The 26,060-nt window shown below is 42.4% G+C and overlaps 2 protein-coding genes across 3 annotated transcripts in view; one reads left to right on the forward strand and one right to left on the reverse strand.

The window, feature by feature from the left end:
* The window catches only part of PICALM (phosphatidylinositol binding clathrin assembly protein), a 63,691-nt gene extending 59,577 nt beyond the window's left edge, over positions 1–4,114 (forward strand). For both annotated transcript variants that reach the window (XM_042825789.1, XM_042824975.1), the window contains one exon: positions 2,766–4,114. In XM_042825789.1, the coding sequence (XP_042681723.1) occupies positions 2,766–2,780 (15 nt within the window). In that variant the 3' untranslated portion in view covers positions 2,781–4,114. The remainder of the gene's footprint in view (positions 1–2,765) is intronic.
* A 4,594-nt stretch (positions 4,115–8,708) lies between these two features.
* On the reverse strand, positions 8,709–22,174 carry CCDC83 (coiled-coil domain containing 83). Its single transcript, XM_042809025.1, has 10 exons — positions 22,075–22,174; positions 19,742–19,826; positions 18,284–18,452; positions 17,449–17,616; positions 15,091–15,182; positions 14,186–14,254; positions 11,916–12,037; positions 10,817–10,902; positions 9,731–9,912; positions 8,709–9,109 (listed from the first exon to the last, which is right to left on the reverse strand). Exons 1-10 carry the CDS (start codon positions 22,146–22,148, stop codon positions 8,924–8,926), a joined length of 1,233 nt encoding a protein of 410 aa, XP_042664959.1. The 5' UTR covers positions 22,149–22,174; the 3' UTR covers positions 8,709–8,923.
* Between the last annotated feature and the right edge of the window lie 3,886 nt (positions 22,175–26,060).

A 26,060-nucleotide genomic window follows, 5' to 3' on the forward strand; every position in this document is an offset into this window, starting at 1 on the left:
GGTTTCCATTTTCATACTTAGAGGAGTCTCGTTACAAGTATTTGAAGTTGGCTGGGGCATCCAGGGAGTACCACGGTTGAGCTTTTTTCCCCTAGTATTTAGTGTGAACAGGCTTCCTGAAATTCTGTCTCTCTTTCTGGTTACTTGCTGATGTTGCTAATGGCAGAGCATCAAATCTACCAATCTTCCACACTGCTTTCAAACTGGGATGTTACGTTGGACTTGAATTGGAAGATCTCCAATTAGTACCAATTCAACAGGATTTTTTAATACATGATGTCCTCTTCATGGTCAAATAACATGACAAATGTGTCACGAAGTCAAGTTGCAGTGGGCAGGCCTTCAAGTTATGGCTCTGTTTGGCTTAGTAGTCTGATTTAAATCCTGGAGAGTGGTGGGGTGTGAGCTACAGCTTTCCAAGGGGAAGAACTGGGTTTGAGAGGAGAGCTGCTGACATCCTGAAACTGCTTCTCAAGCACTTCCATTCTGTCTCATGGCTCTTCCATAATGTGTTTATGGGGACTGGACCAGAATGCCTCACTTTTAGCAGGGCTTCAGGAGGGACATGAAGATTTCAATCCCAATAGCATTAATCCTGAAAGAACTCCTCCACCCTGTATGCTTTCCAAGACATTGTGAAAAATACCAACTTGCAATATTTACACTCTGGGCAGAAGTGCAATCCATTCCATAAGTGTGTTCCCTGTCACACGTAGGTGGGCAGATGTTCATTTCCAAAGGAAATATGCCTTCCATGGGGTGGTTTTGCAGCGGGTATCGTGTGCAGGTACACACAGGTTGTTTGCAGCTCAGTTACAAGTCAGCTGTTAAAATGGTGGGGTCAGAGGTTGAGAAGGCTGACTCTCTGTAACTGCAAAAACATGCAAGTTCTGCAGGTGGAGGGCAAACGTAACTTAAAGCACAATTTATAACTGGAAAAGCATAACAAAAAGGACAAAAGGCTTAAAGTAATGAGAAAGCAGCAGATATTCTTACAGGTTGGGGGTTATTAGCCTCTTCCAGCAGCAGCTGCTGAAAAGCCAATACCTGTGCTTGTAAATTATGTACTTACATGGCTGAATTTGGAGGTGGTGCTTTAAATACATGGCTCTGTGACTTCATTTTGTAGTGGTTTCAGGTTCCAGTTCTCACATCAAGGATGGCAATTGACAAACTCTCACTGTTATCTCTGCCACCAGAACATACCCTCTGTTCTCCTTCCAGCCCTTGTATTAAGAACAATCCATTCGCTGCTGTCCTCCTTCTTAGGAACATTGCATTTTGAAGGGAGAGGTGCTGAGAGCTCTTTCTCCTGCAGGAAGACTCCTGGAGAGCTGCCGTGCTCCGGCCAGGCCCTCAGCCTTCTCTGCCTGCCAGTTCACAGCTCTACCAGTAAAGCAGAGAGAGCTAACGTATCCCACAGCGTCAGGCTTAATGTTTTGAGTCTTTTGAAGAGAACTGCTGTGAAAGTGCCAGTCTGTTGGCTTATTTGGTAACTGGCACTTGAAGTTCCCTTTCTGGAGGGGTGCATCCAGCTTTTTCCTGCATTACACCAACCACAGAAGAGGCTTTCTGTTTTCCATATGACCAAACTCCTTGTTTTAATAGTTGATTTCTGCCAAGTTTGCCTCAACCTCCCCTTGTCCTTTCATTACACGTTCAGCTTTCATATTCTGTCATTGAGACCTTTTTTCTTTTTCTTACCCTGTCTCTGTCGTCTTTCCTACTAGCTGTCTGCAGCATCCAGCCCTTCCAGTCAGAGTCCTCACAGAGCCTCAGGAAAGGACCCCTTTGCAGAGCTCTCTCTCCAGGATTTCTTGTAGAACAACTTAGGTATTGTCCGTTATTCTGGGGAGGTGCTGGTTTTGTGATGTACAACGAAGATGAAAGTTCTAATCAGTTTTATTTTCTTAAAAACACTTAGAGATATATTAATAAAAACCAGTCATGTTGAATTGGAAGCACTGTGGAAGTGACTTGGGAACTTGGTGCACTTGACAGCTTAAAGACCTGATCAAGTCAAGCAGTGTTTTGCTTCAATTTGGAAATAGCTTGCTAGCTCCTCTCTGCAGTGCAAGAGCCAGGGCGCCCAGGGCTTTGTGTTGCAGCTAGGGAGAACGAAGTGGTTCCACCTGGTGTTTTCCATTTCATCAGGAGCGTGTTTGTTATTCACTGCTAGCAGCAAACACCCCCTGCTCCCAGCAGCCTGCTCGTGCACTTCACCAGGTGCCCAGCAGTGCAGAACGAGGTGCTTGGCTTGTGTGTGCGGGGCTTCAATTCTGGTGTAGCTACTCAATGGAATTTTTCTTCTGCTCCTATTTGTATTGGGGTGGGTGGGAGTAAAACGGTGAGTGAGAACGTGGATATTCTAGAAGACACAAAGAGAAGGCCTTTGTTGTACAGTGTTCTGCTTTTCTGTGGGTGCTTCCTCTGGATCCAGCTGGAACGTGGCCTTGGGCTCCCCATGCAGCCACGCTGATCTGTGTCACCGTGCTGCTGCTGGCAGTATTGCATGGAGTTGTTTGGTTGGACAAAATGGCTTAATGGAAGCAGATGTTAACGGGCTGCTGTTGGTGGAAAAAAAGAAAACATCCTGATGGCTTTTTTGTTTTGTTTTGTGAACTTCTTATTTCTGTTCAAAACTTCAGACCTGTGGGGATCTTGGGCGTTTGAAGAATGGAAATGTTTGAAGAAAGCACAATTTATAGTGAAATCCTACTTCTGGTTGTGCTGGATGTTAACATGAGGGTTTTTAATCTTTCCAGATTCAGTTTATGTAACTTTTAGCTGGAAGAAAAAAGAACGTTTCCAAATAGATGTGCTCACCAGTAAGCCCCCACTTCCAGGAAAAACAAACAACTTCAGTCTGTCAAGCTCTCCTCTTCCACTGAACGACGCAGTGAAATGAAGACCAATGAAGGAACCTGGGACAACTCCATAGGAAAGCATCAGCATCCAAGGCAAAGCCGAGGCTTGCCATGAGTCGAGGCTGAGATCCTGGTTTTGTCCTGGTGACCAACAGGTCGATCCTTGCAGCTTCTGATAATACCTGTAATCATAACGTACAAAGAGAAGCCTGTATTCTGGAAATTGAATTGGTGTTTGGAAGTGCAGCGCGGGGCGGAGACGAGTCCTTTACCGTAACGCGAAACCAGACTCTGTGGGGAGGGAGGGTCCAGTCCTAACTCTAATTCTGCAGTTACCTTTTCTTCAGTCCTCACAAACGTAGGCACAGCAGTAATGGAAATTAACTTTTTTAAGAAATTATATATTCAGTTTGCAGTAGACATTCCTTATGTATTATTGTTTGTATTTATTTATGATTATCAATTTAACATTAATATTGTATCAAAAAACTCCTTATGAAAATGAGTATGGATGTATACAGTATGTCTGATTTTTATCCACAAAGAATGAATCTGATTCAGAATGCTTTTCAGCTGACATACAGAGCACTAAATATTTTAAAGGTCTGAATCTAATGAGTTCTCAGCATATATGGGAATTAGGGAGGAGCTGTAAAATGCATTAATCCTTATAGTCAATTCTGTGCCTAGGATTTTGCAAGGGAACAGTTAACTGACTAGAAGAAGCACTACATTTTTAATTCAGCATTAGTGCGTTGGGAAGGAACTTTCTTGCTTTGTGCTTGGCATGTCATTATTTTTACATTTGACATTATAAGGCCTTTCCAAAATGAATGTGAGGAATTGCTTTCACTTTAAGACTTTCCTTCTCTGTAAAAATTGAGGTGTCGCGTGTTGGGGTGGGGGGAAGCCTTTTTGTTTGGAGAGTGCCATGTTTCTGCCACACACCTTTTCACAGCAAAAAGGGGAAGCAGCCTCCTGACAGACATGGAGTTACAATTTAGTTAATGAAGAATTTAAGTAGCACTGTTGATCGGTGCTTTGTGTAAATACATCATAACTTCTGGGTAGAGAGGGGCCTTCAGAAGGATAGTCAGTGATATGAAAGCAATTCTGTACATGAGTTAAGCATACTTGCTGCATTGTCTCTGCAGATTCTATTTTTGTTTAAAATATTAAAATGTACGTTAGCAAAAATGGGTGGATTTTCAAATAAAATGCAGCTTCCACAGAATTTTGTTACGGTATGAACGTCTGAGGTGCTTTTCTTTTGCTGCTTGAAAATGTGCACTGATAATTGCATTGTTTACTTAATAAAATACCAAATGTATTTGATATGTGCATACTGTATTGCAGGAGGAGGATGACAGTGGTTCTCATCTGTTCTGTTGGGTCTGTTGGCTGAGGTAGATCTGCTTTCATAGTTCTTGGGTCTCTGATCCCTATGGAGATCCCGTGTGGGGCTGTGGACCTGCGGTTGGAAATGATGCTGGTTTTGCTCTGCTGTGGGGATGATGTCCTGCTAACCTTTCCTGGTGACTCATAGTGGCTGTTAGTGAGCACAGATGCTGTCCAGGTTGCACCTTCCTGATGGAGGCTTTGCTACTAAACGTTGCTTACAGTTCACTCTTCAGGAACAACTAAACTGGAGTGACAAATCTGATTGTTTTTCCCATTTAACTTGGCCGAGATGAATGTTTGCTTTCAGTATTGCTGGAGTTACTGCAGGCTTTGTCCCGATGCCTCTTGAACACTGAGAGGCACGGGGCATCCACCACCTCTCTGAACAGCCTGCTGCAGGGTTTGGCACTCTCACCCCTTTTGGTCACATGCAGTAAATTGATGCTGGCAGTACCTCAGGAAACTTCTACTTGTACGTGACTGTGACATCGGCTGCTCTATCCAAAGCAGCCTGTTGGGCTTCTAGCTGCCAAACAGCACCTCAGCAAGGAGCAGCTGGTGAAAACCTGCATCTCCTGTTGAATGAGAAGTACATGTCTTCAGAGCTGGTCGAAATGTTAGAGAGATGTAAATGAATTGCGGTTTGAAGGCCGTGACGTGATTGAGATCAAGATTGTGGCAGAAAAAATGAGAATGAGGTGCAAAAGCACTGTGAGAGATGGTAAATGCTGATGGGACGGGAGGCTGACAAGATAATGTGATGGGTAGTGGGGAAATGTGCTGACTGCAGAAGAATCAATGTTAATAAGATCATATGTAAATAAGAGCTTTCTCCTTGGTCTGCTGGCACTCTTCTGACTTGACCTTTGTAGCTTTTGCATGCTGCAGGGGGGAGAGCAGAAACAGCCCTGACATCTTCCACTGAACTTGCCAAGCAAGGAAATGCTGTGAATTCCTGATGAAACATCTGATGTTGTCTTGTGTAAAAACTGAGTTAGAAGGGAATGTGTGATGTCCTGGCTTGGGCAGGAGTGAGGGGAGAGCCCCATACAGCTGTTCTGAAGCTGTACTGTACTGCCAACCCTCCCTGCCTGAGAAAATGCTCCATTCATTTCACCTGGGGGAGGTGACTTACTCAAGGTAACAAATCAGGCTATGACTTAGATAACACATTTCTTGTTTTTCTTCTCTGTTGACGAAATTTCCTGAAGCTAAGATTGGGAAGCCTTGGAACAGCCAGACAACTTCCTTAGAAGTTGTGGAAGCTGATAATGCCAATGAAAATGTGTTGAATGCAAGCATATATTTGTAGTTCTGTGGTTGCAGTGTATGAGAACAGAGGTTTTATCTTTACGGTGTAGATCTCTGCTTCATTCACAGTGTGTCTGCTGAACTTCCCCATGCCAGCTACAGCAATTGCTCCAGTATTTTTGCCAAAAAGCATGATTGGATACAATTGCAGCTGCTGGCTGCCCTGCAGTCATTAGAAGTGAAGAAAAGGTGAGCACCCTGCTGAATCCCAGCTTCCCAGGGCTCAGGGGAGCTGCTCTGTGGGTCAGCTGTAGGAACACTTACTGGTCTCCTGCAGCATGTGCTGTCCCAGAACGCAGTGCCTGACATACACTGCAGAGCACCAGCTCTGGAACACAGAGTTACAAAGAAACATCTGTACTCACACAGTGGATTCAAAACCCAAAGGAAAGTCTTTTTCAAAGGACCACTCAGCACTGAACCATCAGAGGCTTATGATGCTAATGCCATTAGTTGCTCTTGCCTGTCACTGTAGTGTAACTTTTCAGTCCATTAGCTTCTGCCTTGACCTTCTTCTGGCAAGCTCCTTCTAGCCCACAGAAGCGGTGTGTGCAAAGCCCTTTCTCCCAGAAAGCAAACAAATGAGAAGAGTGCTGCAGAGCAAGTTCTCTGCCCTCTTTTCTTAATATGTGCAGGTCTGCACCTGCAGAGAGATCACTGTTACATAACCTCACTGCATCAAAGGCTGCAAGCCTCCCAACAAACCAGGGGAGAGCTCTTGCTTACACAGCCAGGCTACAGAGCTGTGTAATCCAGTTGCTTTCCTCTGTAGGGAAGTTGCTCAGAGAGGGTTCAACCCAGCATGAACACTGGTAAGCAGTATACACCACTGTGTTTTGCTTTTTCAGGCAGGTAGTAGATTTAACTCCAGCTCATTTACCACGTGCTCATGTGCAGCTTGGGCTGTGCCTGTGTTTCTTTGACTTAACTTTGAATTTCCAGTGAACACTTGGAAGGTTTTTCCTGTTAAAACTACACTGTGTTTTTAGTTGTGTGCCAGCTAAAAACAAGTCCAGCTGAACAGAGGCTTTGCTTTTGCTACCATTGTGGGGCACGTGGATGCTTTTCTGCATCTTGTAGCCCAGTGAGTGTCCAATGCTTGTCTTGGGCAGCAGAACCACAGTAAAACAAAAACTATCTGAATGATGGGAATTTAAAGGTGATCACACTGCCAAAGGATATTGATCTCTGCTGGCTCATGGTTCACCAAGTGTTGATCAACTCTCCCAGGTCCATTTCTCAGCACAGCTTTCCAGCCATTCTGCCCCAAGCCTGTAGCATTGCCTGGGATTGCTGTGGTCAAAGTGTAGCACTTGGTCTTATTGAACTTCATCCCGTTGGCCTCAGCCCAGTGATCCAGCCTGCCCAGGTCCATCTGTAGGCCCTTCTTATACCCAGGCAGATCAACATTTCTTCCCAGCTCGGCGTCATCTGCAAACCTATCCAGGATGCGCTCAATTCCCTCATCAAGGTCCTCAATAAAAAGAGGACAGGCCTCAGCACTGACACCTGGGGTTCCCCAGCTGGGTGTAACTCTGTTCACCGTTGGGGCCCAGCCCTTCAGGCAGTTCTTTACCCAGCAAAGAGCACAGCAGCCCAAGCCCTGGGGTTGCCACCTTCTCCAGCAGAATACTGTGTGACACAGAGTCAAAGGCTTTGCTGAAGTCTGGGTAGACAATGTTGACACCTTTTCCTCATCCGCCAGTTGAATCACCTGATCCCAGGAGATCAGGGTGGGCAGGCAGGACCTGCCTTGCATACACCCATGCTGGCTGGGCCTCATCCCCTGGCTGTCCTGACCTGCTGTATGATCTCACTCAAGATGATCTGTAAGTGCTCTTTTGCTAAAAGCCTAGCTGTTTCCTATGGAAAAGCCTCACAGGCTTTAAATGCAAAGCCTATAGAAATCAAGGGAATGTGAGACACTTCACTGAAGATGCTTGCATCTGGCTTTGCAGGCTGCTTGTGGTTTATGCCCTAATTAACATGTTTCAGATTTCTTTTTAGCTCCCTCTCACCCATACAGGCACTTATGGTTAAAACCTAAGCAATGATTTCAAGATGCAAAGTTATTTTTTCTGAGGTACAACTTGATGTTGTCTTGCAGAGTGCAGTGGATTATGGACAGAAGCACAGAGGTGAGCCCTGCATTAATGTAAATGCCCTCTGGGGAGCGGTGGGAAGAAGGCAAGGCCTTTCTTTAACAGCAGAGCTGTTCAACATAAGCCATATTCTAATTCCGTGACTGAACGAAAAGCCAGACTAACCACTGAGCAGAACTAATCTCTCTTTCAAGTAAGCTGTCTCCTACAGCTTGCACTTCAATCAAAGAAAACCTCTGCAGCCAAAGGGAGCCTTCTGTTGGGCTGGAAACATGAGCACCTTGCAAGCATGGATCCACGTTCTCTGGCTACATGAATATTAGGGGTCACCTCAGTCTTTGCAGTAACTCGGTTACAGCAGAGGCGTCCAAACTCATCTACTGTTCACTCTGCAACCCGAGGGAGATTCAGCCTGAGATGAATGAAGGCTCCTGTGTTTCTGTGCTTCTTTGAGAGCCAGGTTTCTGAGGAGCTGGCAGTCAGTTCCAAGCACCTTCGGCTCAAGGAGACGCCTGCTGGGTGTAAAGGAAAGGATGAAAAATGGTTGCACTGAAGCACGGGATTAAAGTGAGACACTGCAATGCTGTTTGCCATGTGGGGAAGTCAGTGCATCGTGTCCAGGACACACAGAACAGGGAAAAATTCAGTGAATCAGTGTGCCAAGATACATTTAACAAACACCAGGCACACAACAAAGATGAAGGCTTGCACAATGAACTTGGCTAATTTAAAGAAAATGATTTTATGCTGTTTTTCAAAATTTTTTAATTAATTGTCAATAATTATAAGATGGTTAAGTAGAATTTTTGATGCAGACAGATAAAATGATTCAGACATTCCATTTCTAACAATATTTGAATTGTGCTTGGCTAACCTGGATTCTCATTTAGCAAGTATTATATGTCCTATACTTGATGGCAATCTGCATTCAGTGTCTGCTCAGGGTGCATCCCACATTTGACAGGCTGCAAGCAGGGGCCACGAAAGCTGAGTAGTAACTCAGATCATTTCTTAGCTATGCCTGCAGCTGCTTGGATTGAGAAGCCCAGGGCATGCACAAGACTCTCCTCTGTATCTAAGGAAAGCAGCTCTCCACATGCCTCGAATTAAACTTCAATATGTAGATGATTCAGGCTTTCAAAAATAGTTCCACAAAGTGCATTCATTCCTTGAAGGACAGAGCAAATCTTTAATGAACCAAGAATGTTACATTTCTGTGTTAACAACCCAGCCTGTTTTTTTTTAACCAAGCTTTTCTTCAGATAAGGCCTTGATCATCTGAGGTGTGATGTGCCTGTCAGATCCACCAATGTAGTCACCTTCTGGGGGGCTCTTGCTTGGTGTTTCTTCTGGCTCTTTATGAATAGGCATGGCTCTTCCAACCACACAGATTGGTTTTGATACCAGAGGACCCAATTTTAAGTATTCCTTAAGAAGAAAGAATATTATTATTTTGCAATTACATTATATTTAGAAGAGACAGTTTTTTCAGATAAGTAGCATGTTTCCTATGAAAATCAACTGTCAAGGCGTTGTCCTGGGGTTGTTGTGTTCAGTAATTTCAGTGTTGATGGATGAAGCTACAAGGCAGCTAACCTTACGAGATTGCAGCCCTGCTGCCCAGTTTTCCGGCAGGTTTTCAACAATAACTTTCTCTGCAGACCAAACTGTGCTCCCAGACTTAGTTCTGTACGAAGGGTTAAACTAATCCAACAGCTCATTACTGCCAGAGGCAAGAGGTCCGAATCCAGCTGTGTGCTTCCACCACATTTATTCTGGCTCTGGTCTTCTCCAGACCTCTGAGTCAGTGTGGTTGAGTAACACAACAGAAAATACTCGAGGAGATAAAAAAAAATAGGCTTTTCTACTGGGTTAGTGAGTGAATTAGCTGTAGAAAAGGCTGATGTGCACCAGAATTGCCCAGATGCAGGAACAGGACCACAGAGCCAAGGTCAGAGAGAAGGAAGAAGGAACCCTGCAGTGGCAGAAGCCAGTGCTCCACCCTGAAATACACTGTGTCAGTAAAGACTCAAATACTTGAACTCATACCTGGAAATCTCTTTCAACTTCAAACAAGCTATTAAGAATGGGAGTCAATGACAATTCCTGCAGCTCATCATCATGGTCCCATGATTTCTCGATCTCTGTTTCACACGGAATCTTTGGAAAGGACTTCTTTTTCTGACAGGAGACTGTGTCTCTCCCAAGGCTTTCCTCTCCATCAGTCTTTGCTTTTTTGAAGACAAAAATGATGTGTGTAGTTGTTAAAACTTTATGAAGATCACAATTAGTTGTCAGTAGCAGCACTGCTTATAATCTTTAATGTGGCTTGACAGTGTGATGTAATAAACAGCTATAGCCACAAATACTTACAAAATAGGAAATACAGCAGAAATAGTTACTTCTCTGTATGCATCTCCATACGTTCCTGATACACAGCTATTCTTACAATTCCCCTTCATAGCTCAGATTTGCAGCTGACCAACTCTCAGGATGACAGTTCTTGACACAGAATGGCAAATGACATGTAGGTCTGTGACAGTGACATGATCCCAGCTCCTCCACCAAGTGCTGTGAACATACAGCACAGGCAGCAGCGCTGAGCCTGTCACAGCAAACAGGCATCTAACCCACACCTACCAGCCAGCTCCGAGCCCGATACATCTTACCAAGATTTGAAGGTCAGGCTGGGCTCTGTGCAGCTTCACCTGCTCTTGCTAGGGAATAGTTTCCAATAGCTCCATGAGCTGAATGAGTGCAAGGTGCATGTGGGCATCACATGAAAGCAGTGTGTCCAACCCAGGACGAGATACGATAATGAAGTTACGACGATATGGATCAGTAAGGAGCTGATTAAGATATGAATCACATCTTTGTAAAAGATGGCTGATTCCATTAGCCAAGCTCCTGGCTAGCTCTATGAGTAATGACATTCAACAGTCTAAACACTGATTTCAGTTTTAGAACTATGTTACCGATTGTGTTGTCTCTTCCTAATCCAAGCTACATTTTATCATTACTGTGGTGGATTCATTTAAGTGGGAAATTACAGGCAGTTTGGAGAAACCATAAGAAATCAGCTTTTAAATGTCCAGTGACTTATCAGTTCTTATAAGCTGCTGGCATGTGTGTTACCTGAATACTCTCTATGCTCTACTGCTTTACTTTCATCCTGGAGAGATTCATCTTGCAAGCCAGCTGCCTGAGTAAGAAACAAATGCCTATGAAAGTAAAAGGGGGGAAAAAAAAGTGAAACTCACATTAGAAGTCTGAATTCTCTCTAAATCCCTTGGTGCAGTGCCTTGGGGTGAGAGGACAGTGCCCTTTCTGATCAAGCACAAATGCAGAACAGCACAATGGCTTAAAAATGCAATGGAGGCAGCCAGGTAGCTTAGCAGCTAATGCTGCTCATTGTTTGTTCTCAGTGCTTTAACTTCAGCTGTGTCCATGAGACTAAAAGAAAACAAATGTTACAGTCTCCAGTCAGTCCAAGACTGGAATGGCAGCTGGCAGCTCCTTCTTAAAAGCAGTTCGGAGTTGAGAGGAGAGAAAAATGTTCACTTCTGACTTAAGACGTTGAACTTTTTTGTGCAGTAGGACTGAAATTCCCAAGCTGGGAGTAGAAAATGAAGAGGGGCCATTCCTGTTATCACACTGTGCTTTGCATACCATTAGCAAGGACATTTTGAGGGTAAGTTCATTGCTCTGTAGGGAACAAGGTCAGTGGTTTAAGTATAAAGGAAAGTAATACTACAGACACATCTGTAGAGAAACTCACTCCAAGGCTTCTTCCTTACTGCTGCCCAGTGCTTCTTGCAATCTATTTCACTTTGCAAGATTGCAAAGCCTCATATACTTGCATATTAATCCTTTAACATTTTACCAGCAATAAAAGAAAAAGCCATCACTTGCACTTGGTCTGAGAACCTGGTCTGAGACAGTGACAACAGAAAGAAACTATTTCAAGCCCTAACTGTATCTCCATTAGGAGAAAGTAATAACCTACAAAGACCCAGCCATAGTCAAATATTTCAGCTTCTTCCCTGAATTTTGGTATTTAGAAGGTTACAAGTTCACTGTTATCCTTTAGAGATGCAAGTCCCCCACACAGTCAAATCCAGGTACCACACAACTAGAAAAACTACATTGCTTTCATTGCTGGAAAGCCCAAATAGAGGTAGGCCTTGTTTTTAAAAAGTGATAATGACTTCTGAGTCTGAAGGCATCATTTTACCTGGGTACTCTCAGGTTCTGAATTTTGTTATCCATCAGTTTTCTCACTAAACTGATATTTTCTTCTTCCAGGAGCTGAACAGAGGCTTTCAGATCTCTTACTTCCTTTCGGTACAGTTTAACCTTTAGACAATTAAATAATAGTAAATAAAAACAAAACAATGAAAGGTAATTTCAGGTAGTTACTAGGAAAGCTTTCCAGTAAGGGTACAGACTGTCTCAGCAGCACATGCTTAGGAAGAAAGCAGCTGTGTCAGCAACACTGTGCACTGGGTGCAGACCCATTTTCAGGCAAAAGAAAGGTCTCTGGTTCTTCTACATCAGAACCCTTTGCAGACACACGTGTGGGCAATGCAACCCTGCTAGCAGAACCTTCTCACGTGGCCAAATTGTTCTGGGAGAAACAAACTTTGGATTTATCTCTTTTTGTCAATTTCATAACAGAACTTGGAGAGAGAAAAGCATTCTTTGCAGAGGGAAATTCAGGCCCTTGCTCAGCAAGTGTTCCTTTCCCAATTCCCATTCACACATAAAACTTTCTCACCCAGAATTAGTGATGCTTTCTGTCCAGGTTAGCCACTGTATGGACTACACCCCAGGTGCTACTTTTGTTTAATAATCATCCCATGCTCAATGAAGTTACATTAACTGCAGAATACCAGCTGTTCAGTTCCCACAATTTCTCGCAATTTACCTGAAGTCCAAGCAACTTCTTTCCTCCTTCACTGGGAAGCAAAGTGTTTAATGGGGTGGATACCTTCTCCAAAGCCATGCATGCACATGTATAAAAGCAGGATTTAGTAACCTGAATACTTCTTTTCTCATCTAGGCCTAATTCACACCGCTATAATCATCCAAATTTGCAGTGAAAAGCCACTTCCCATTTCTTCTAGCAATTAAAAAAGGTGAAACTGGCAGGACTTTAAGCAGTAGCAGGATGTGGCTTGGCACAACGAGGTGATACAACTTTGTGTCAGCTTGGTGCAACATACTAATGATGGAAAAATGTGACCGTGTTCTCCAAATTCATTCCCCTTTAGAGGCAGCTATGCTATGTGTGTGTTGGTAACTCTCTTTTCAGTTTAGGAAAAAAAAATTGTGAACGCTGACAAAACTGAAATTTTTGTTTTAAATCCCCAAAAGAAAATACTGAAAGGGTCTGCCACCTACATATAGCCATCAGCCTTCAAGAAAACATTTGATTTGTATAGGGAAAGCAAAAGAATGAGTGAATTCCAAGGATTGGAAAAGCTATTGGTAAACATTCTGTTTGCCACAATAATTCAGAGCAGTAACTCATGGGAAACCAAGAACAAAAGAAAATAATTCATAACACAGAAAACTCCTGTTTGAGAGGGAAGAAACCCACAGCCCTCAAGACTGAGCAGAGAGCCTGCCAGGACAGAACACTCTAAAGTGGACCTCTGCTGTTACACTGCCTAATATTGTGTAAAATTTGTGAGACAGAGAAAAGGGAATGGAATTCTCCAGCAGTACATGCTCAGTCAGTGGTGGAACATAAATTCAAGCTCCCGTTTGCTTATACAGATTAAAACATTCATTCCCTTCTGCTGCTGACAACTACCTCATTGCCACGAAGACTGTGGCTTGGACACCCTCCTTGGAAAGCTAAAGGTGTGAGCTCAGAGCTTGTTAATTCGAAGAAGGAAGGCCGTGTCCTTGCATATTGGCCAGTGCCTTAAACCAGCAGGTACAAAGGAGAACCCCTGCCAGATTTGTTGATTTGGTACTGAAAAAGAATAAGTTCACTCATTAAGTTCCAAACAAGTTTTTCTCCACTCTAAATAAACTGTGAGTTGCAAAAATGGGAAAGGGCATTTCCTCCCTCCAACCTCTTGCTTTGGTTTTGACTGCAGTGAGGAATCTGTACTGGAACAAACACAATCAAACTTTCACCGCGGAAAAATCAGTGTCATGGATTTGGCTTACAAAAAGATTTTCCTTGACAATAAAAGTTACATATATCTAATATGTAGCTCTAAATTGCCATGAAAGAACAGTATAAAAATACCAAGTAATAAACTATAGCTATGTGCTATTTGCATCTTCCTCTCCTCAGGGTCCTCAGCTCCAGGGTTTCTTTATTACCTCCCATTTAGAGCTGCCTGAAGGCCCTTTTTCCAAAGTGTTTTTTTTCCGTGCTCTAAAAGTGCTCAGAGTATTTGTGTCCCTGGACACAATTACCATTGTACGCCTCTGTATTTCAAACCTGAGCTGCTCTGATAAACTGAAAACAAGTGATCCTCTTACCTCTTCCTTTAGCCACTCATTCTCTTCAATTTCTCTGCAGCTGCTTTTGTCTAAGTATCTTACAGCATTCTGAGAAAACACAATTTAATATCATCTCCTCTGAAGGCAGGACTTTGACAGCGCTGTACAGTAAAAAGAACCTTCTGCTGTTCAGCAGGAAATAATTAAGAAACATCATCACAACAGGCTGTAACATCCCCTGAGGGATTACAAGCAGATTTAGCCCACAAGGCCAGCTGTTTCTTCTCCATCATCCAGCCCTGTTTACATGACAAGCAATTTACTAATATTTTATAGTTTTCTATATTTGAATTAGGAGAATTTCTTTTTTCTCCATCAATTTCTGCCCAGTTCCCACTACTGCTCAAGACTTCCTGTTTTCAAGCTGTCAAACCTTTGGCTGTTACAACAAGACAAGTAAAATCACAGCTGAGACAGCACTAATCTGACAAGTGACATAAACGTGTAGAGATCTGTGCTAACGAGCCACTGGTACGACTGAATTATTGATGTCAGTAAGAGGAAAGAAACAACAGAGAGGGCTGGTGCTGCTGTACCTCACCACAAGCACACAGCACTAGCTTCTCACACTGCATGTTTTTTGGTGTCTCTGCAAGCAGAAGCAATGTGTTCATGAACAAGTAATACCTGTGCCTCGTGCCCTGGTTTCCCATACCTGCTCTTGTAAAATGCCCTCAGAGCTGCTCATTGTTTGATGTAAATATGGCACACGGGTGTGACAACAAGCAATGCCGTATGCAATAAGAGCACTGACAGGTCCTTTTGCTCTCAATTTGTCAGAAAAGTTCCACATCTTAATTCCAATTGAAATAATAACTTATGCAGAGTGCATAAATTAGAACTATAACACAGTTAGCATTTTGGGAAAAAAAAGGAAGGAATACCTCTGGGGCCTGTTCCTTATTTTTCTTCATGTACATCTCAACCAGAGTAGCATTCTCTTCTTTCACTGCTTTCAGAGCATTTCTGTAATATTCTTCAAAGCAAGAAAGAAAACCAGAAATCATAACCTGACAACAATGTTGTTCCTAAACAGGAACTTATCAGCCAACACACGTGTTGAATCCCATCCTGTGGAGCAGCTGACTTGTCCACAGAAGACATCCTTCCAAATCCAAAGAGCAGTATTAAGCACAAAGCTAGAAAGCTGAAGTAGCTTGCACTTCTCTGTTGGCAACAACAGCAGCTCCCAAACCGAGTAATTCTCTAGTAAGATATTTTTTATCTTAATGTTAAATTTTCTCTCTCGATAGCAGAGCTCCTGGAATGACCCACAGGACATCTTGAGAAAACAGTTTTTACATATAGAAGCACAGCAGGTCATCTCACACACTTGGATTAGTGCAGCATTTTTTTTCAGTTACCATCCTACAGAGCCTAATAAATCTTCTGACCTACCCATGTCTTCCAGGGAGTTCTAATTTGACAAAAGAAAAAAAAAAAGGAAAAGGGAATGTGGCAATTGCCTCAAATATTTGCTCTCATCATTACTTGTGCTCCTTATTTAGAATGTCTTACACTGAATTGAATTTGTTTGACTCTGAGTTCTAGATACCTCCTGTTTAATTATTTGGTTCTTCCCTTCAGTTGTTTTTGTGCTATTCTAAATAGCCCCCTGCTGCTTTGTTTTTTCTGCTTGTGGAAGAATTAATGAGATTGCAGCAAATTTGTTTGAAGAAAGGCATTTCACCTTTGTTCCAGAAGCTTAAAATTCTGCCTAGCTCTGTGCTTGTGTTGCAGACACTCCACTTACTGCTGACTTGGCTTTCAGTGTGTCTGGACATGGACCCATTGTGAAATCAAAAGCAGTCAAATAGGAAAGGTGCATTAGTTGTGCATTAGTTCCTAATTTAACACTGTGGAAGCTGTCTGCTGTAATCAATCCACCACCTGGACTTGGCAGGAAGAACTAGAAGTACTTACATGCAATATTTGAATCACCTTTTCATCGTTTCAGACATCTGAACGATCTGAGATGCTTTGGGACAATAAGAGGAGGAATTGCTCAGACACACTCACTCCTTCTGTGGAGCCTATTTCCCCCATGCCTCACTGTAAGATTTTTTCCTCCAGACCTCATGTAAGTGTAAGGCTTTCTTTTGCTTCCTCTGCCCTCCAGTAATTCTCTTTACAATGCCATCTCCAGACCACATGAATGATGCCAGTGTCAGGCCCTGCAGAGGTAACTACAGAGGCAGAAAGCACTCTACCTATATTTATACCCTAAGCCTGCTGCAGATTTGAGAATTAAACAAGCCCGATTTGCTGCAGCATCACACTGGATGCTTGCTAGCTGTATTTTTTGTAGGCTAGGAGACAGTACTCCCCATCAAACACATGTTTGATTTTTGGAAGCTGAGTAAAACAGTATGCTAACATTCATTGCAGCATCATTTTTCTGTATGCTAATTAGGCAACTGCTATACGTATCTCTGCCACAGTCCCTCAATAAATATTTCTGTTCATCAGGAGTTTTTGGCTCTACATCCTGTGATATGCAGGAGGCCAGACTGAATGCTCCTATGGGTTCATTTTGGCATTCTATATAAGAGTCTATTCTCTTTTTCATTTCATATATCAGCAGCTGTACAGCAAAGTTTTCATTTGATTGAGAAGAGGAAAAACACACAATAAAAAATATCAGCCTCTCCTTGAATACAAACCTTGATCTCTGAGAAGCTATTTGGCAATGCAGAAAACATAATGCAGATCTTAATCGTGGTAAAATATGTTTCAAGAGACAAAAAGATAGCAGGCTGGCTCTTGTCCCCAGTAGCTGATGCCTGGTAATGGTTGGCACAGAATATACAGGCTGTTAGAGTGTCACTGCCTGTTACTAGCAGCTGTTGGCTGTGGCCATGCATACTGAGAAGGTCATAAAGGAAGAAAATCAGGACATCCTTCTCCTGTTAGCAGCATGGGTTACACACCAGCAAAATATTTAAATGATTTTAAAATAGAGCAGTAATAAAAAAATCTAACGGCTTTATAAAGCACTCAGCACCAGAATATACAAGCTCTTAAATAATTGCACTGTTGTGTCAATATTGAAACAGTTGCCAGGATTTGTGTATGTCTGCTGGCAGTTTGGCCTCAGCATGAGATTAGCAAATGGAGGCACAGCTCAAACCACTGCCCGTACAGCTCCCTCCAGTCCTGAATTTCAATCATAATCTAATTAATTCATGCAAGTAATACACAAAGAATTTAGAAGGTTTTCATTACACTAGGTGTAAACTGACCTGAAGACCTCTGAAAGTCATCTTTGACTTCCCTGATGTCTTTTTTCAGATTCTTAATCTTGTTGGCATCCGTCCTACTTCCTACATTTTTGTAGTCCAACCAATAATCCCTCTCACTCTGCCTTACTGAAAGTCGTTGGTCAGTTTCTTCTGTTTGGAAGCGCAGGTCTATAAAAATAAGAACATTGGAAGACAAGTTCATCACCAGTTTCTTGAGCTGATATTCTGTAATTCTTTTGACTTCATTGATTTCTTTAATGAAGGCACTTTCACTGGGACTGGGGAATAGGGGAGAGATTCTTCTACATTACAGCTCTTTATAACATGATGGTCTCACATAGCACCAAGGGCCAGCATCACTGCTGAAAAAACATTGATCCTCTTCTGCCAAGGAGACAACAATTCTCACTGAAATGTAACTGAAGACACATCTGACTTCACTCCCACTGAGAATCACAGGGATGGCAACCACATCTTTCAGCAACCACAAGCAGTCCTTCTTGCTGCCATCAATATTCATTTTTCAGTCTTCCAGTGGAGCCAGTGCAAAGGGCTTTCATGAATTTCAATTTAATGGAAAATATGAAGTGTCTGTGCTTGCACAGTAAAACACCTCACAAGAAGTCTAATATACTAGGTTTGTTTCTACAAAAGACTCACTCCCATTGATTCTTAATTCATGTTAATGAGCAGATTTTCTTACAAGTCCTTCACAATTGAATTTTAGGGAGCAAAGGTTAAATGCTGTTTATTAACAGAATCTATTTAAAATGCAAAATCTGTGTAATTCCGATTGTGTAAACTGCAAACCACTCTTCCACAACTCATAATTTACCTTTTAGAATTTGCTCTTTGTCCTTGGCATATTGCCATTTGTCTTTCAGTAATTCTTCCACATCATCCCTAGTTACAACCTCTTTTGCATCTTTTTCTTGCTCCTTTTCCTCTATTCTTCTTAGTATACGCCTGATGTGTGCCTGCTGTTTCTCCTTCAGGTCGTCATTCTACAGGAGTTGGAAAGACGTATGTAGAAATGTTTTCAAATTTGCTTTCAAAGTTACCAGGTAAAGCAGTGAAGAAATGTTGGACCTGTACCAGTGCCTAGAAAGAAAGCTTTTTGTGGATCAATTTAGTAACAGTTTATATGCATGAGTTAATTACCTCAACATTCTTGATGAGAATTTAATGCCTTCGTGTAGCAACATCATCAGACAATCAAGTTACTTGCATGTAATCACAACAGAGTTTTATCTGAGCTAGAGCTGGAGTCCTACATACAGATTCCACAACTGTGATTACATCCTCTTGACCATGACCCTGTCAAGAGACACTAAAAGTATTTGAAATTACTGACAGTATGTTTTCTCCCAAAGGACAGCATAAAGGAGCAAACAACCATACCAGCCAAACCAATTACAATGCAGTAAAGAGTCTCAAACATTCCCCACTTCTGAAAGGATTAACTCTGAACCAGTCAAAAGCAGTAAGATGGGAGCCCAAAGAGCTCAATAAATAGCACTTCAAGCATGCCCTGAAGTGTCTTGTATAGTCTAAAGTTTGAAGAAGTCCTTGAGAGACCATGAACTAGCTGCAAGTTGAGTGAATAACCACAGAAGCCTACAAATGTCTGCAGAGAAAAGCGCTAAATCCACTCCCACTGATAGTGAAGGATTCGTGTTACACAAGAAATATACAACCCAGGTTTCAAGACTGAAAGGAACACCAAGGAAAACGAAATAGGTATTTTAAAAGTCAGTGGGAATAGCAGGCATTGGAAGAACAGAGAACGTTTGTGTCAATGTTTCACTGCTATGGGAAGTTTAAGGATTTTTGAGAGATTTCAATTCCTTTCGTGTGGTGAATGTAGATATACCTACCTTCAGAGCTCGCTGCTCTCAGTTCTCAGATGCCATATTGGACTGCTGTGTCTAAGTGTCACTCAGGATAAATACTTAGTGAATTAATGAAGATCTCACTTGCACTGAAAATCACCTTCATTGAACTCACTTTAATTTATTCCTGTGTCCAAATTGGCATCTACTCCTGCAGCTCTTTTTTTTTTTTTTTTTTTGCATGGTTGCATTTAGGACAGCTATGCTTTATAACTCCTGAGCCTATAAAGAGATTCATTAACTTCACTTTCATTGACTGCAAGAGATTAGCTGCAATGGCTACTTGCAGCAAATGTAATATTTAGATTTAAAAAATGAAACTGAATCTGTGAGTTAAAATACCATGTGTGAAATGTGTCGGGAGAAAAAATGTGATAAGAAAAAGATGTATGGTCACTTACTCTTTCATTGTATTCTTTGTTCTTTTTTTCCACTTGTTTCAAATCAAACAAAACCTTATCAATTGCTGCTTCTTTTCTTTCAATTCTGAAGAGAAAGAGTAAAGAAAGAAATCCTTACAAAAAGAGGAGAGAAGGGAATGTTAAGCTAGATTAGACATAAACTCCACTTACACGTATTTCTTTTGTATCACACTGATTCAATAATTCAGGTAAATACTGATGTCTGCTCACTGGACAGAAAAAAAAAGATTTCCCATGTGGATGTGGACCTTCACATCAGTCTGGATCTCTTGCTCATTCTGAGAAAGGGACTCCCTGGCTAAAATGTTCCTTTGGCTACTCCAGTGGCTACCAGATAGGAAGAAGTTCTTCTCCTTTTGGGCTGTGGATTAGCTGACCTTTTTGCAAAGATCGCTTTTAAGACAAGACAGTTTCTGCTCCAGAAATATTTTTTACTCACCACTCACTGTAGAAGAAGCCTAGGCAGTTCCTTCAGAGGTAGGCCAGATAAATCTCAAACTGGAGCCTTAAAAGGCATCAAATTCTTCCAAAACTTTCATTTGGTGAGCCTTAGAAACTGCTTGTTTTCCACCAAGAACTTGTTAAGTATCTTCAGAAGTGTTATAGAAACGGGCACTGCCAGAGTTCCTCTGTCTATAGATTTCTGTCAAAGATCTAACTCACTGCTTCCATAATTTTCATAGACCACTTAACATCCTCTTTGCCACAGCTACAGAACAGCTTCAGTGGTGATCACTCTTTCAGAAATATCCTAGAAGAACGGTGCTGTTTTTGCAAACCATTTTTTGTGGCAAACAATGTTGGTTTTTTTTTTTTTGCAAAATTCTCTGTAGTCTTTTCCCTCTTCATTCCTGAAATTCACTCACCGTACAGCAAAATGGAGCCAAGTATTACAGTTATCACAATATCTTTTACTGTTCCAACCAGTATTGTTTCTTGACTTTCTTTGTTTGCCCTTTCCTATCATATTAATACATTTTTTAAAAGATCACTTTTTTTTTTTTTTCCCAAGTTTGGATCACACAGGAATTGAGAAATGTACATTGGAGATGTGTAGATTTATACGCTCTTCTGTCAGAGTGCTCCACAGTATTCTCAAGTTTTCCAGTAGGCACAAAGATATGAGACTTGATGGCCTCATAATGTATTACTTATTAGACAAAGGTGACAGCTTGGCTCCGTGCTGAGGCCTCCTAAATAACAAACTCACTACGAACAGCAGTCATCCTTCAGTGAGCAAATGAAGCTGGAAAGAAAGTTAAATACACACGATGTGGTGGCAAAGTCACAAAGAGGAATGTGAAAGAAATACACTTGTATTATTACACTGCTTTCCACAATAAAGTGGCACAGACAAATTATAAATTACAGAGACAGAGAAGGAATAAGAGAGAGAAAGAGAACAAAAGAGGAGAGGGAGGAAAGAAACAGGAAGAAAGCTTTCTTCCTCTTTTCCTCTACTACTGCTTTAGAAGCTAAAGATGGTGTGCCTGCACAGCACACATTTCAGTGGAAGACTTCAGATAAATGAGTTGTTTGCTTTGATGTCCAAATATGCACAACAACAAATTTATCAGAAACCTATTTTTCCCTTCAGTCTACTACCACACTGTGCTTATTTCTTAGCAAAATAGATTTATTTTTTTTTTCTTTCTGGATAGTATTTATTTGTGACACAGCTCTGCAAACCTTGGTCTGTTTCACTACGGAAATTTGTACTCTGTTCTTTGTAAATTCAAATGGAAAATTCCACATCAACCCTGTAAACTCCTGCAGGTGTCACCAGAACAGTGTATGGTTGCTCTTTGCTTTGCCCAACCTCTGCTACTCTTTAAGGCCAGAATTTTTAACTGAGAAACTACTGGATGTAGGTTATATCACTTTCCTTTGTGTTCCACTCTCAGCTGCACTAACAGAACCAACTGGAGCTCGAGGTTCTGGCTGTTTACCTCTGTGAACACCGGGGAATTCTGGAAATTACAATCAAATGTGATCTTGTGATCTCAGAGCAAGCAGATCAAATATCTGCTATTAACAGACAAAAAAATTTTTACTGTCTAATAAAACAACCTAATGACATAAACTTTTTTCTGGCAGTCAGAGTAGATTTTGTAGAGGTACAGTTTAAAAAGTGTGTATTTCTAAAATAGCCTTGAAAGCTCAAAACAAGAGCACAAAAGAATGTGTGCAATCATAACCCTCCATATGCTTTAGTTTGGGCTCTGAATTGGATACTTTGCTATCTGCTTTATTCAGTCATATACTCACTCATCTACTCTAGGTGAGTGAAAAGATAAATATATTAAACTCACTGAAATTCTAGTAGGGCTTCCAGGAAAGCTGATTCTTCTGCACTTTGCTCTTCTTGTTTCACCTTCTCTTCCATGCTTTTTGATGTACTTCTGCTGGATATTAGATCTAAAAAGGAGAGGGCAAAGCAGAAAGGAAGAACAAAATGAGGAATGAATGATCCTCAAATCATGATACGTTCACCAGACTTTGTCACTTATAACAAGTTTGTAACAGCTCTGATACAAATGAGGTGCTCTACTGACAGCAGTAACCCTGCCCATGGCAGGACTCAGGGCCACGTTCTGACACCCTGAAGTGTTGTCCTGAATAAATATATGTTTGTGAGCAGGGCCCTCTATCACTAGTTACTTCTTGCATCCCTTACTGTGGGTTGCTTTACATTTTTTTGCAAATCAAACAAGCAGTTGTTCTTCTTACAGTCCTTTGTTTGTTTGTCAGGCTTGTTTTATTATCAAGTTCACTTGTTAATATGCATCTCTTTCCTTCTCCTTCTGTTCTCCTAGCACTATGAATATTTGCCATTCACTGCAACTCTGATATCAGTTTTCATTGTCAAAGCTGGAACAAAACCACTCTCTGAAGGGCTATCTGTGTCAGCAGTATTCCCCGGGCATGTTGTCACAGCTACCAGCCTCAGAATTCAACTGACAATGAACAGTTCTGTAATGAAAATGGTAGCATATATTATTTAAAATAAAATAGTCACAAGAAAATAGCACTTATGAAAGAAGATTGCTCACTTTTGGTAGCCGCATCATCAAATGTCAAATATTGTAAATATCAAAGGAAGTTTTAAACTTGGTGATTAAAAACACAGTACACAACCTGTTTCCATTTTCAGCTTGTTTTTCTGTTCAACTTCTGAACACCCATTTATCACTCTAATAGCTAAGTTTGCAACAAAGCAGTTCTGTGACTAAACATGCAGCAGGCTGGGTGCTCTTCCTGTTAAAACGAGGACAGTAAAGGGGGGAAACAAATAATGGAAAGCAACATAGTAACCAAATTGACCAAAATTCAAGGGAATGGAACCCAACTATTGACACGTGCGCTCTAATCCACACACTGGCAGATGCCTTCTTGATCTTTCACCCTACCCTGAAGCAAGGCAATGTCAACTTTCTGTAACCAAAATTACTTTTTACCCTGGATGAGCACACGATGCTTGGTGATGAAACAAGTGAATGTGCTGAGAACAGCCACTCTGTGCAGAAAGGCAGGTAAAAAAATGCTCACTCTGCAAGGTGAGAGGAAGAATAGCCACACCTTGGTCAACCTTGGAGCTCCTTAGAGCTTGGAGTATCTTCGTGTTTTATCCAGAAATTTAGCCCTAGTCTATTGGAAAACTACTTGCACAGATTCTGTCTGCTCTGCTTCTGAAAACATGGACTCACGGAGTCAAGTGCCTAAAGCTGTCAATCACAGTCTTTGCAACAGTCAAATACTGAAGTCACAAACAGAGCCAATTCCACTCACAGAAATGTGGAAAATTCTAACCCCTGCCAGCTGCACCTTGAAACTCCCAAAGAGTTCCAGGTCAGTTTTAACGGTTGCTACAGGTGAGTAAAATGTTTCTGTTGTTAAATCTCATTACGATCATGCCTGTGTGACAGCATCACCGTGACTGCTGTAAAACTTATTAACATTATCCATCCAATAAAAAATCCTGCTCTGTGTGAGCAGCTGCTCAAGTCTGACGCCTTATAATTCTGTAATACTCACGTGTAATCTTTACAGATACTAATTCACATTAAGCTTCCATTTACTTAATACAATACTTTCTGTGAAAGCTTTAAAAATTGTGAACACTCTGAATGTTAAGGAGACCAAGCGAATTAAGGAAAAAATGGCAACAAGACAGAGTGAGGTACTTCACTCCAGATCAAATCCACAAGTACAGGATCTATTTTTACATACAAAAAAGAACGTGCCATCCTCTCCAGTGCAGAATTAACTGAGCAGTATTGATTCCACTTCCAGCACTCAGTTTGCTGGTTTTCCTCAGAAACTGAAGATCGCTGTAGCAGTTTTTAACTTCTTTTTTGTAATTGATCTCTGTTTAAAATGATCTCTTCTACTAAAGGGATAATCAATTTTCCTCCTTAAAGTTGGATACAAACTGAAACAACATTTTAAGCAGCAGTATTTTCCGAGGGCTTGTTTTTTGAAACTCAAGTCTCAGGTGAGATCTAATGATATATTTATGAACTTCCTCCTGTGTAGGGTGCAGCAAACAAGCCTCCAAGCTGTACAGTAAGGTGAACAGCATACTACAATGACAGATTTCCTCTGTTTTGCAAACAAGAGAAAACACACACAGAAGAGATAAGGAAACATATTTAGGGATTGAGAACATATTAAACCTGCAGGAAACCATTTGCAGAGGATAAAATCTATTTTTCTCCTCTCAAACAAGTTAATCATAAGGCTGAACTCCTAACAGAATCCCACTATCATTACCAGTGCATTTTCAATTAATGACTAACACTGCCACTTCATTCTTAGAATCAAGCAACTCCCATATATTCCAGCCCAGGCACTGTGACTTCCAGATACTGCAGTGATCACCTATATGGTAGCCCTACCAGTGACACAGACTTATCATAGAATCATTTGAGATGGAAGGGACCTGTAAAGGTCATCAGGTTCAACTTCCCTGCAATGAACAGCTCGATAAGGTTGCCCAGAGCCCCACACAGCCTGCCCTTGATTGCATCCAAGGATGGGTCAATCAATTAACTGGGTAACCTGTTCCAGTACCTCACCACCCTACTGAACTCTCAGCCTATACCTGTAGGGGACGCATTCCATCCCTTGGATTTTTTTTCTTTTTGCTTTACCAGCAGTCTCCATGAACAATTATCACTGTCATACCCTCTCCAATCTCCAAACCACAAAAACAATTCCTTGTGCTCTCAGTCCCTTACTGTGTTCTGTGTGCACTCCCTGCCAGCCCCTGCATCACCAGGCATCCTAATGGAGGCCTGAGCCAACTTGCCCCCAGCAACCAGACTGCACTGCCTGCCATACACATACAGATTCATAGAAACATTAAGGTTGAAAAAGACCTCTAAGATCGTCTAGACAAACTGTAGCACCACCATGCCCACTAAACCATGTCTTCAAAGCCACATCTACAAAGTTCTTTAATGCCTGCAGGCTTTAATGCACTGCAAGACAGCGACTCCACCAACTCCCTGGGCATCCTGTGCCAAAGCATTATCACTCTTTCTGTGATGATTTTTTTCCTAACAACCAACCTGGACCTCTCCTGGCACAACTTGAGGCCATTCCCCCTCATCCAATTTCTGTTAACTGGGAACAGAGGCCGACCACCCCTCCCTCCCCCCCCAGCTTCCATTCAGGGACTCGTAGAGAGCCTCGTCTTCTCCAGACTGAACAATCCCAGTTCCAGTTGCCCCTCATAAGATCTGTGCTCCAAACTGCCCCTCCACACCGTCTCCCAACGCCTCTGATCACCCGCTGCCCAACCATACCCCCAGCGCCCTGCATAGTGCCCCCCCACACTGCCACCACCCACACCCAAATCCACATCACCAACCCCAAGGCCTAAACGACCACCACCACCCCCCCCCCGGCCCGGGCACCCAGCCGCCACCCTTGTCTCGGCAGCACCCACACAACGCCGTTGCCCCTCGCCCCGCCGCTCCCGGCCCTACGAGCTCTGTCAGCGCCCAGGCCGCTCCCAGGGCCGCGCCGCCTCCAGGGCAACCGGAGCTCCCTGCCCGCTGTGCGCTTCGAGGAACAATGGCGCCTCCTGGCGGCGCCTCGCGGAGCTGCGCCGGGGGGAAAGCCCGCCAAAATCCTCGCGGGGATGGGTGGATAGCCGCGGCTCGCAGCCAGTGATGGCGGAAGGCATTGAGGCAGCGGGCAGTCCTCCTGCCGCAGGCATGCCACCGAGGGCTGTTCTCGGCTTTCGAGGCGTCTTCATACTCCTGGAGCTGTGGGTGTGTGGTGAAATCAC

This window comes from Centrocercus urophasianus, unplaced genomic scaffold, assembly GCF_019232065.1.
Source record: "Centrocercus urophasianus isolate 14NV4802_14NV808 unplaced genomic scaffold, USGS_Curo_1.0 seq_1, whole genome shotgun sequence".
Taxonomy (NCBI): Eukaryota; Metazoa; Chordata; class Aves; order Galliformes; family Phasianidae; genus Centrocercus; species Centrocercus urophasianus.

What these genes read in the sequence shown, in the direction of transcription:
- CCDC83 (XM_042809025.1), bottom strand. Translation starts at nt 22,148, where the DNA reads ATGGAAGAGAAGGTGAAACAAGAAGAGCAAAGTGCAGAAGAATCAGCT. An exon ending in ACAAAGAATACAATGAAAGA is followed by an intron (nt 18,453 to 19,741) that starts GTAAGTGACCAT and finishes CAACTCCTGTAG; the next exon opens with AATGACGACCTGAAGGAGAA. An exon ending in ATGAGTGGCTAAAGGAAGAG is followed by an intron (nt 12,038 to 14,185) that starts GTAAGAGGATCA and finishes AATTGTCTAAAG; the next exon opens with GTTAAACTGTACCGAAAGGA.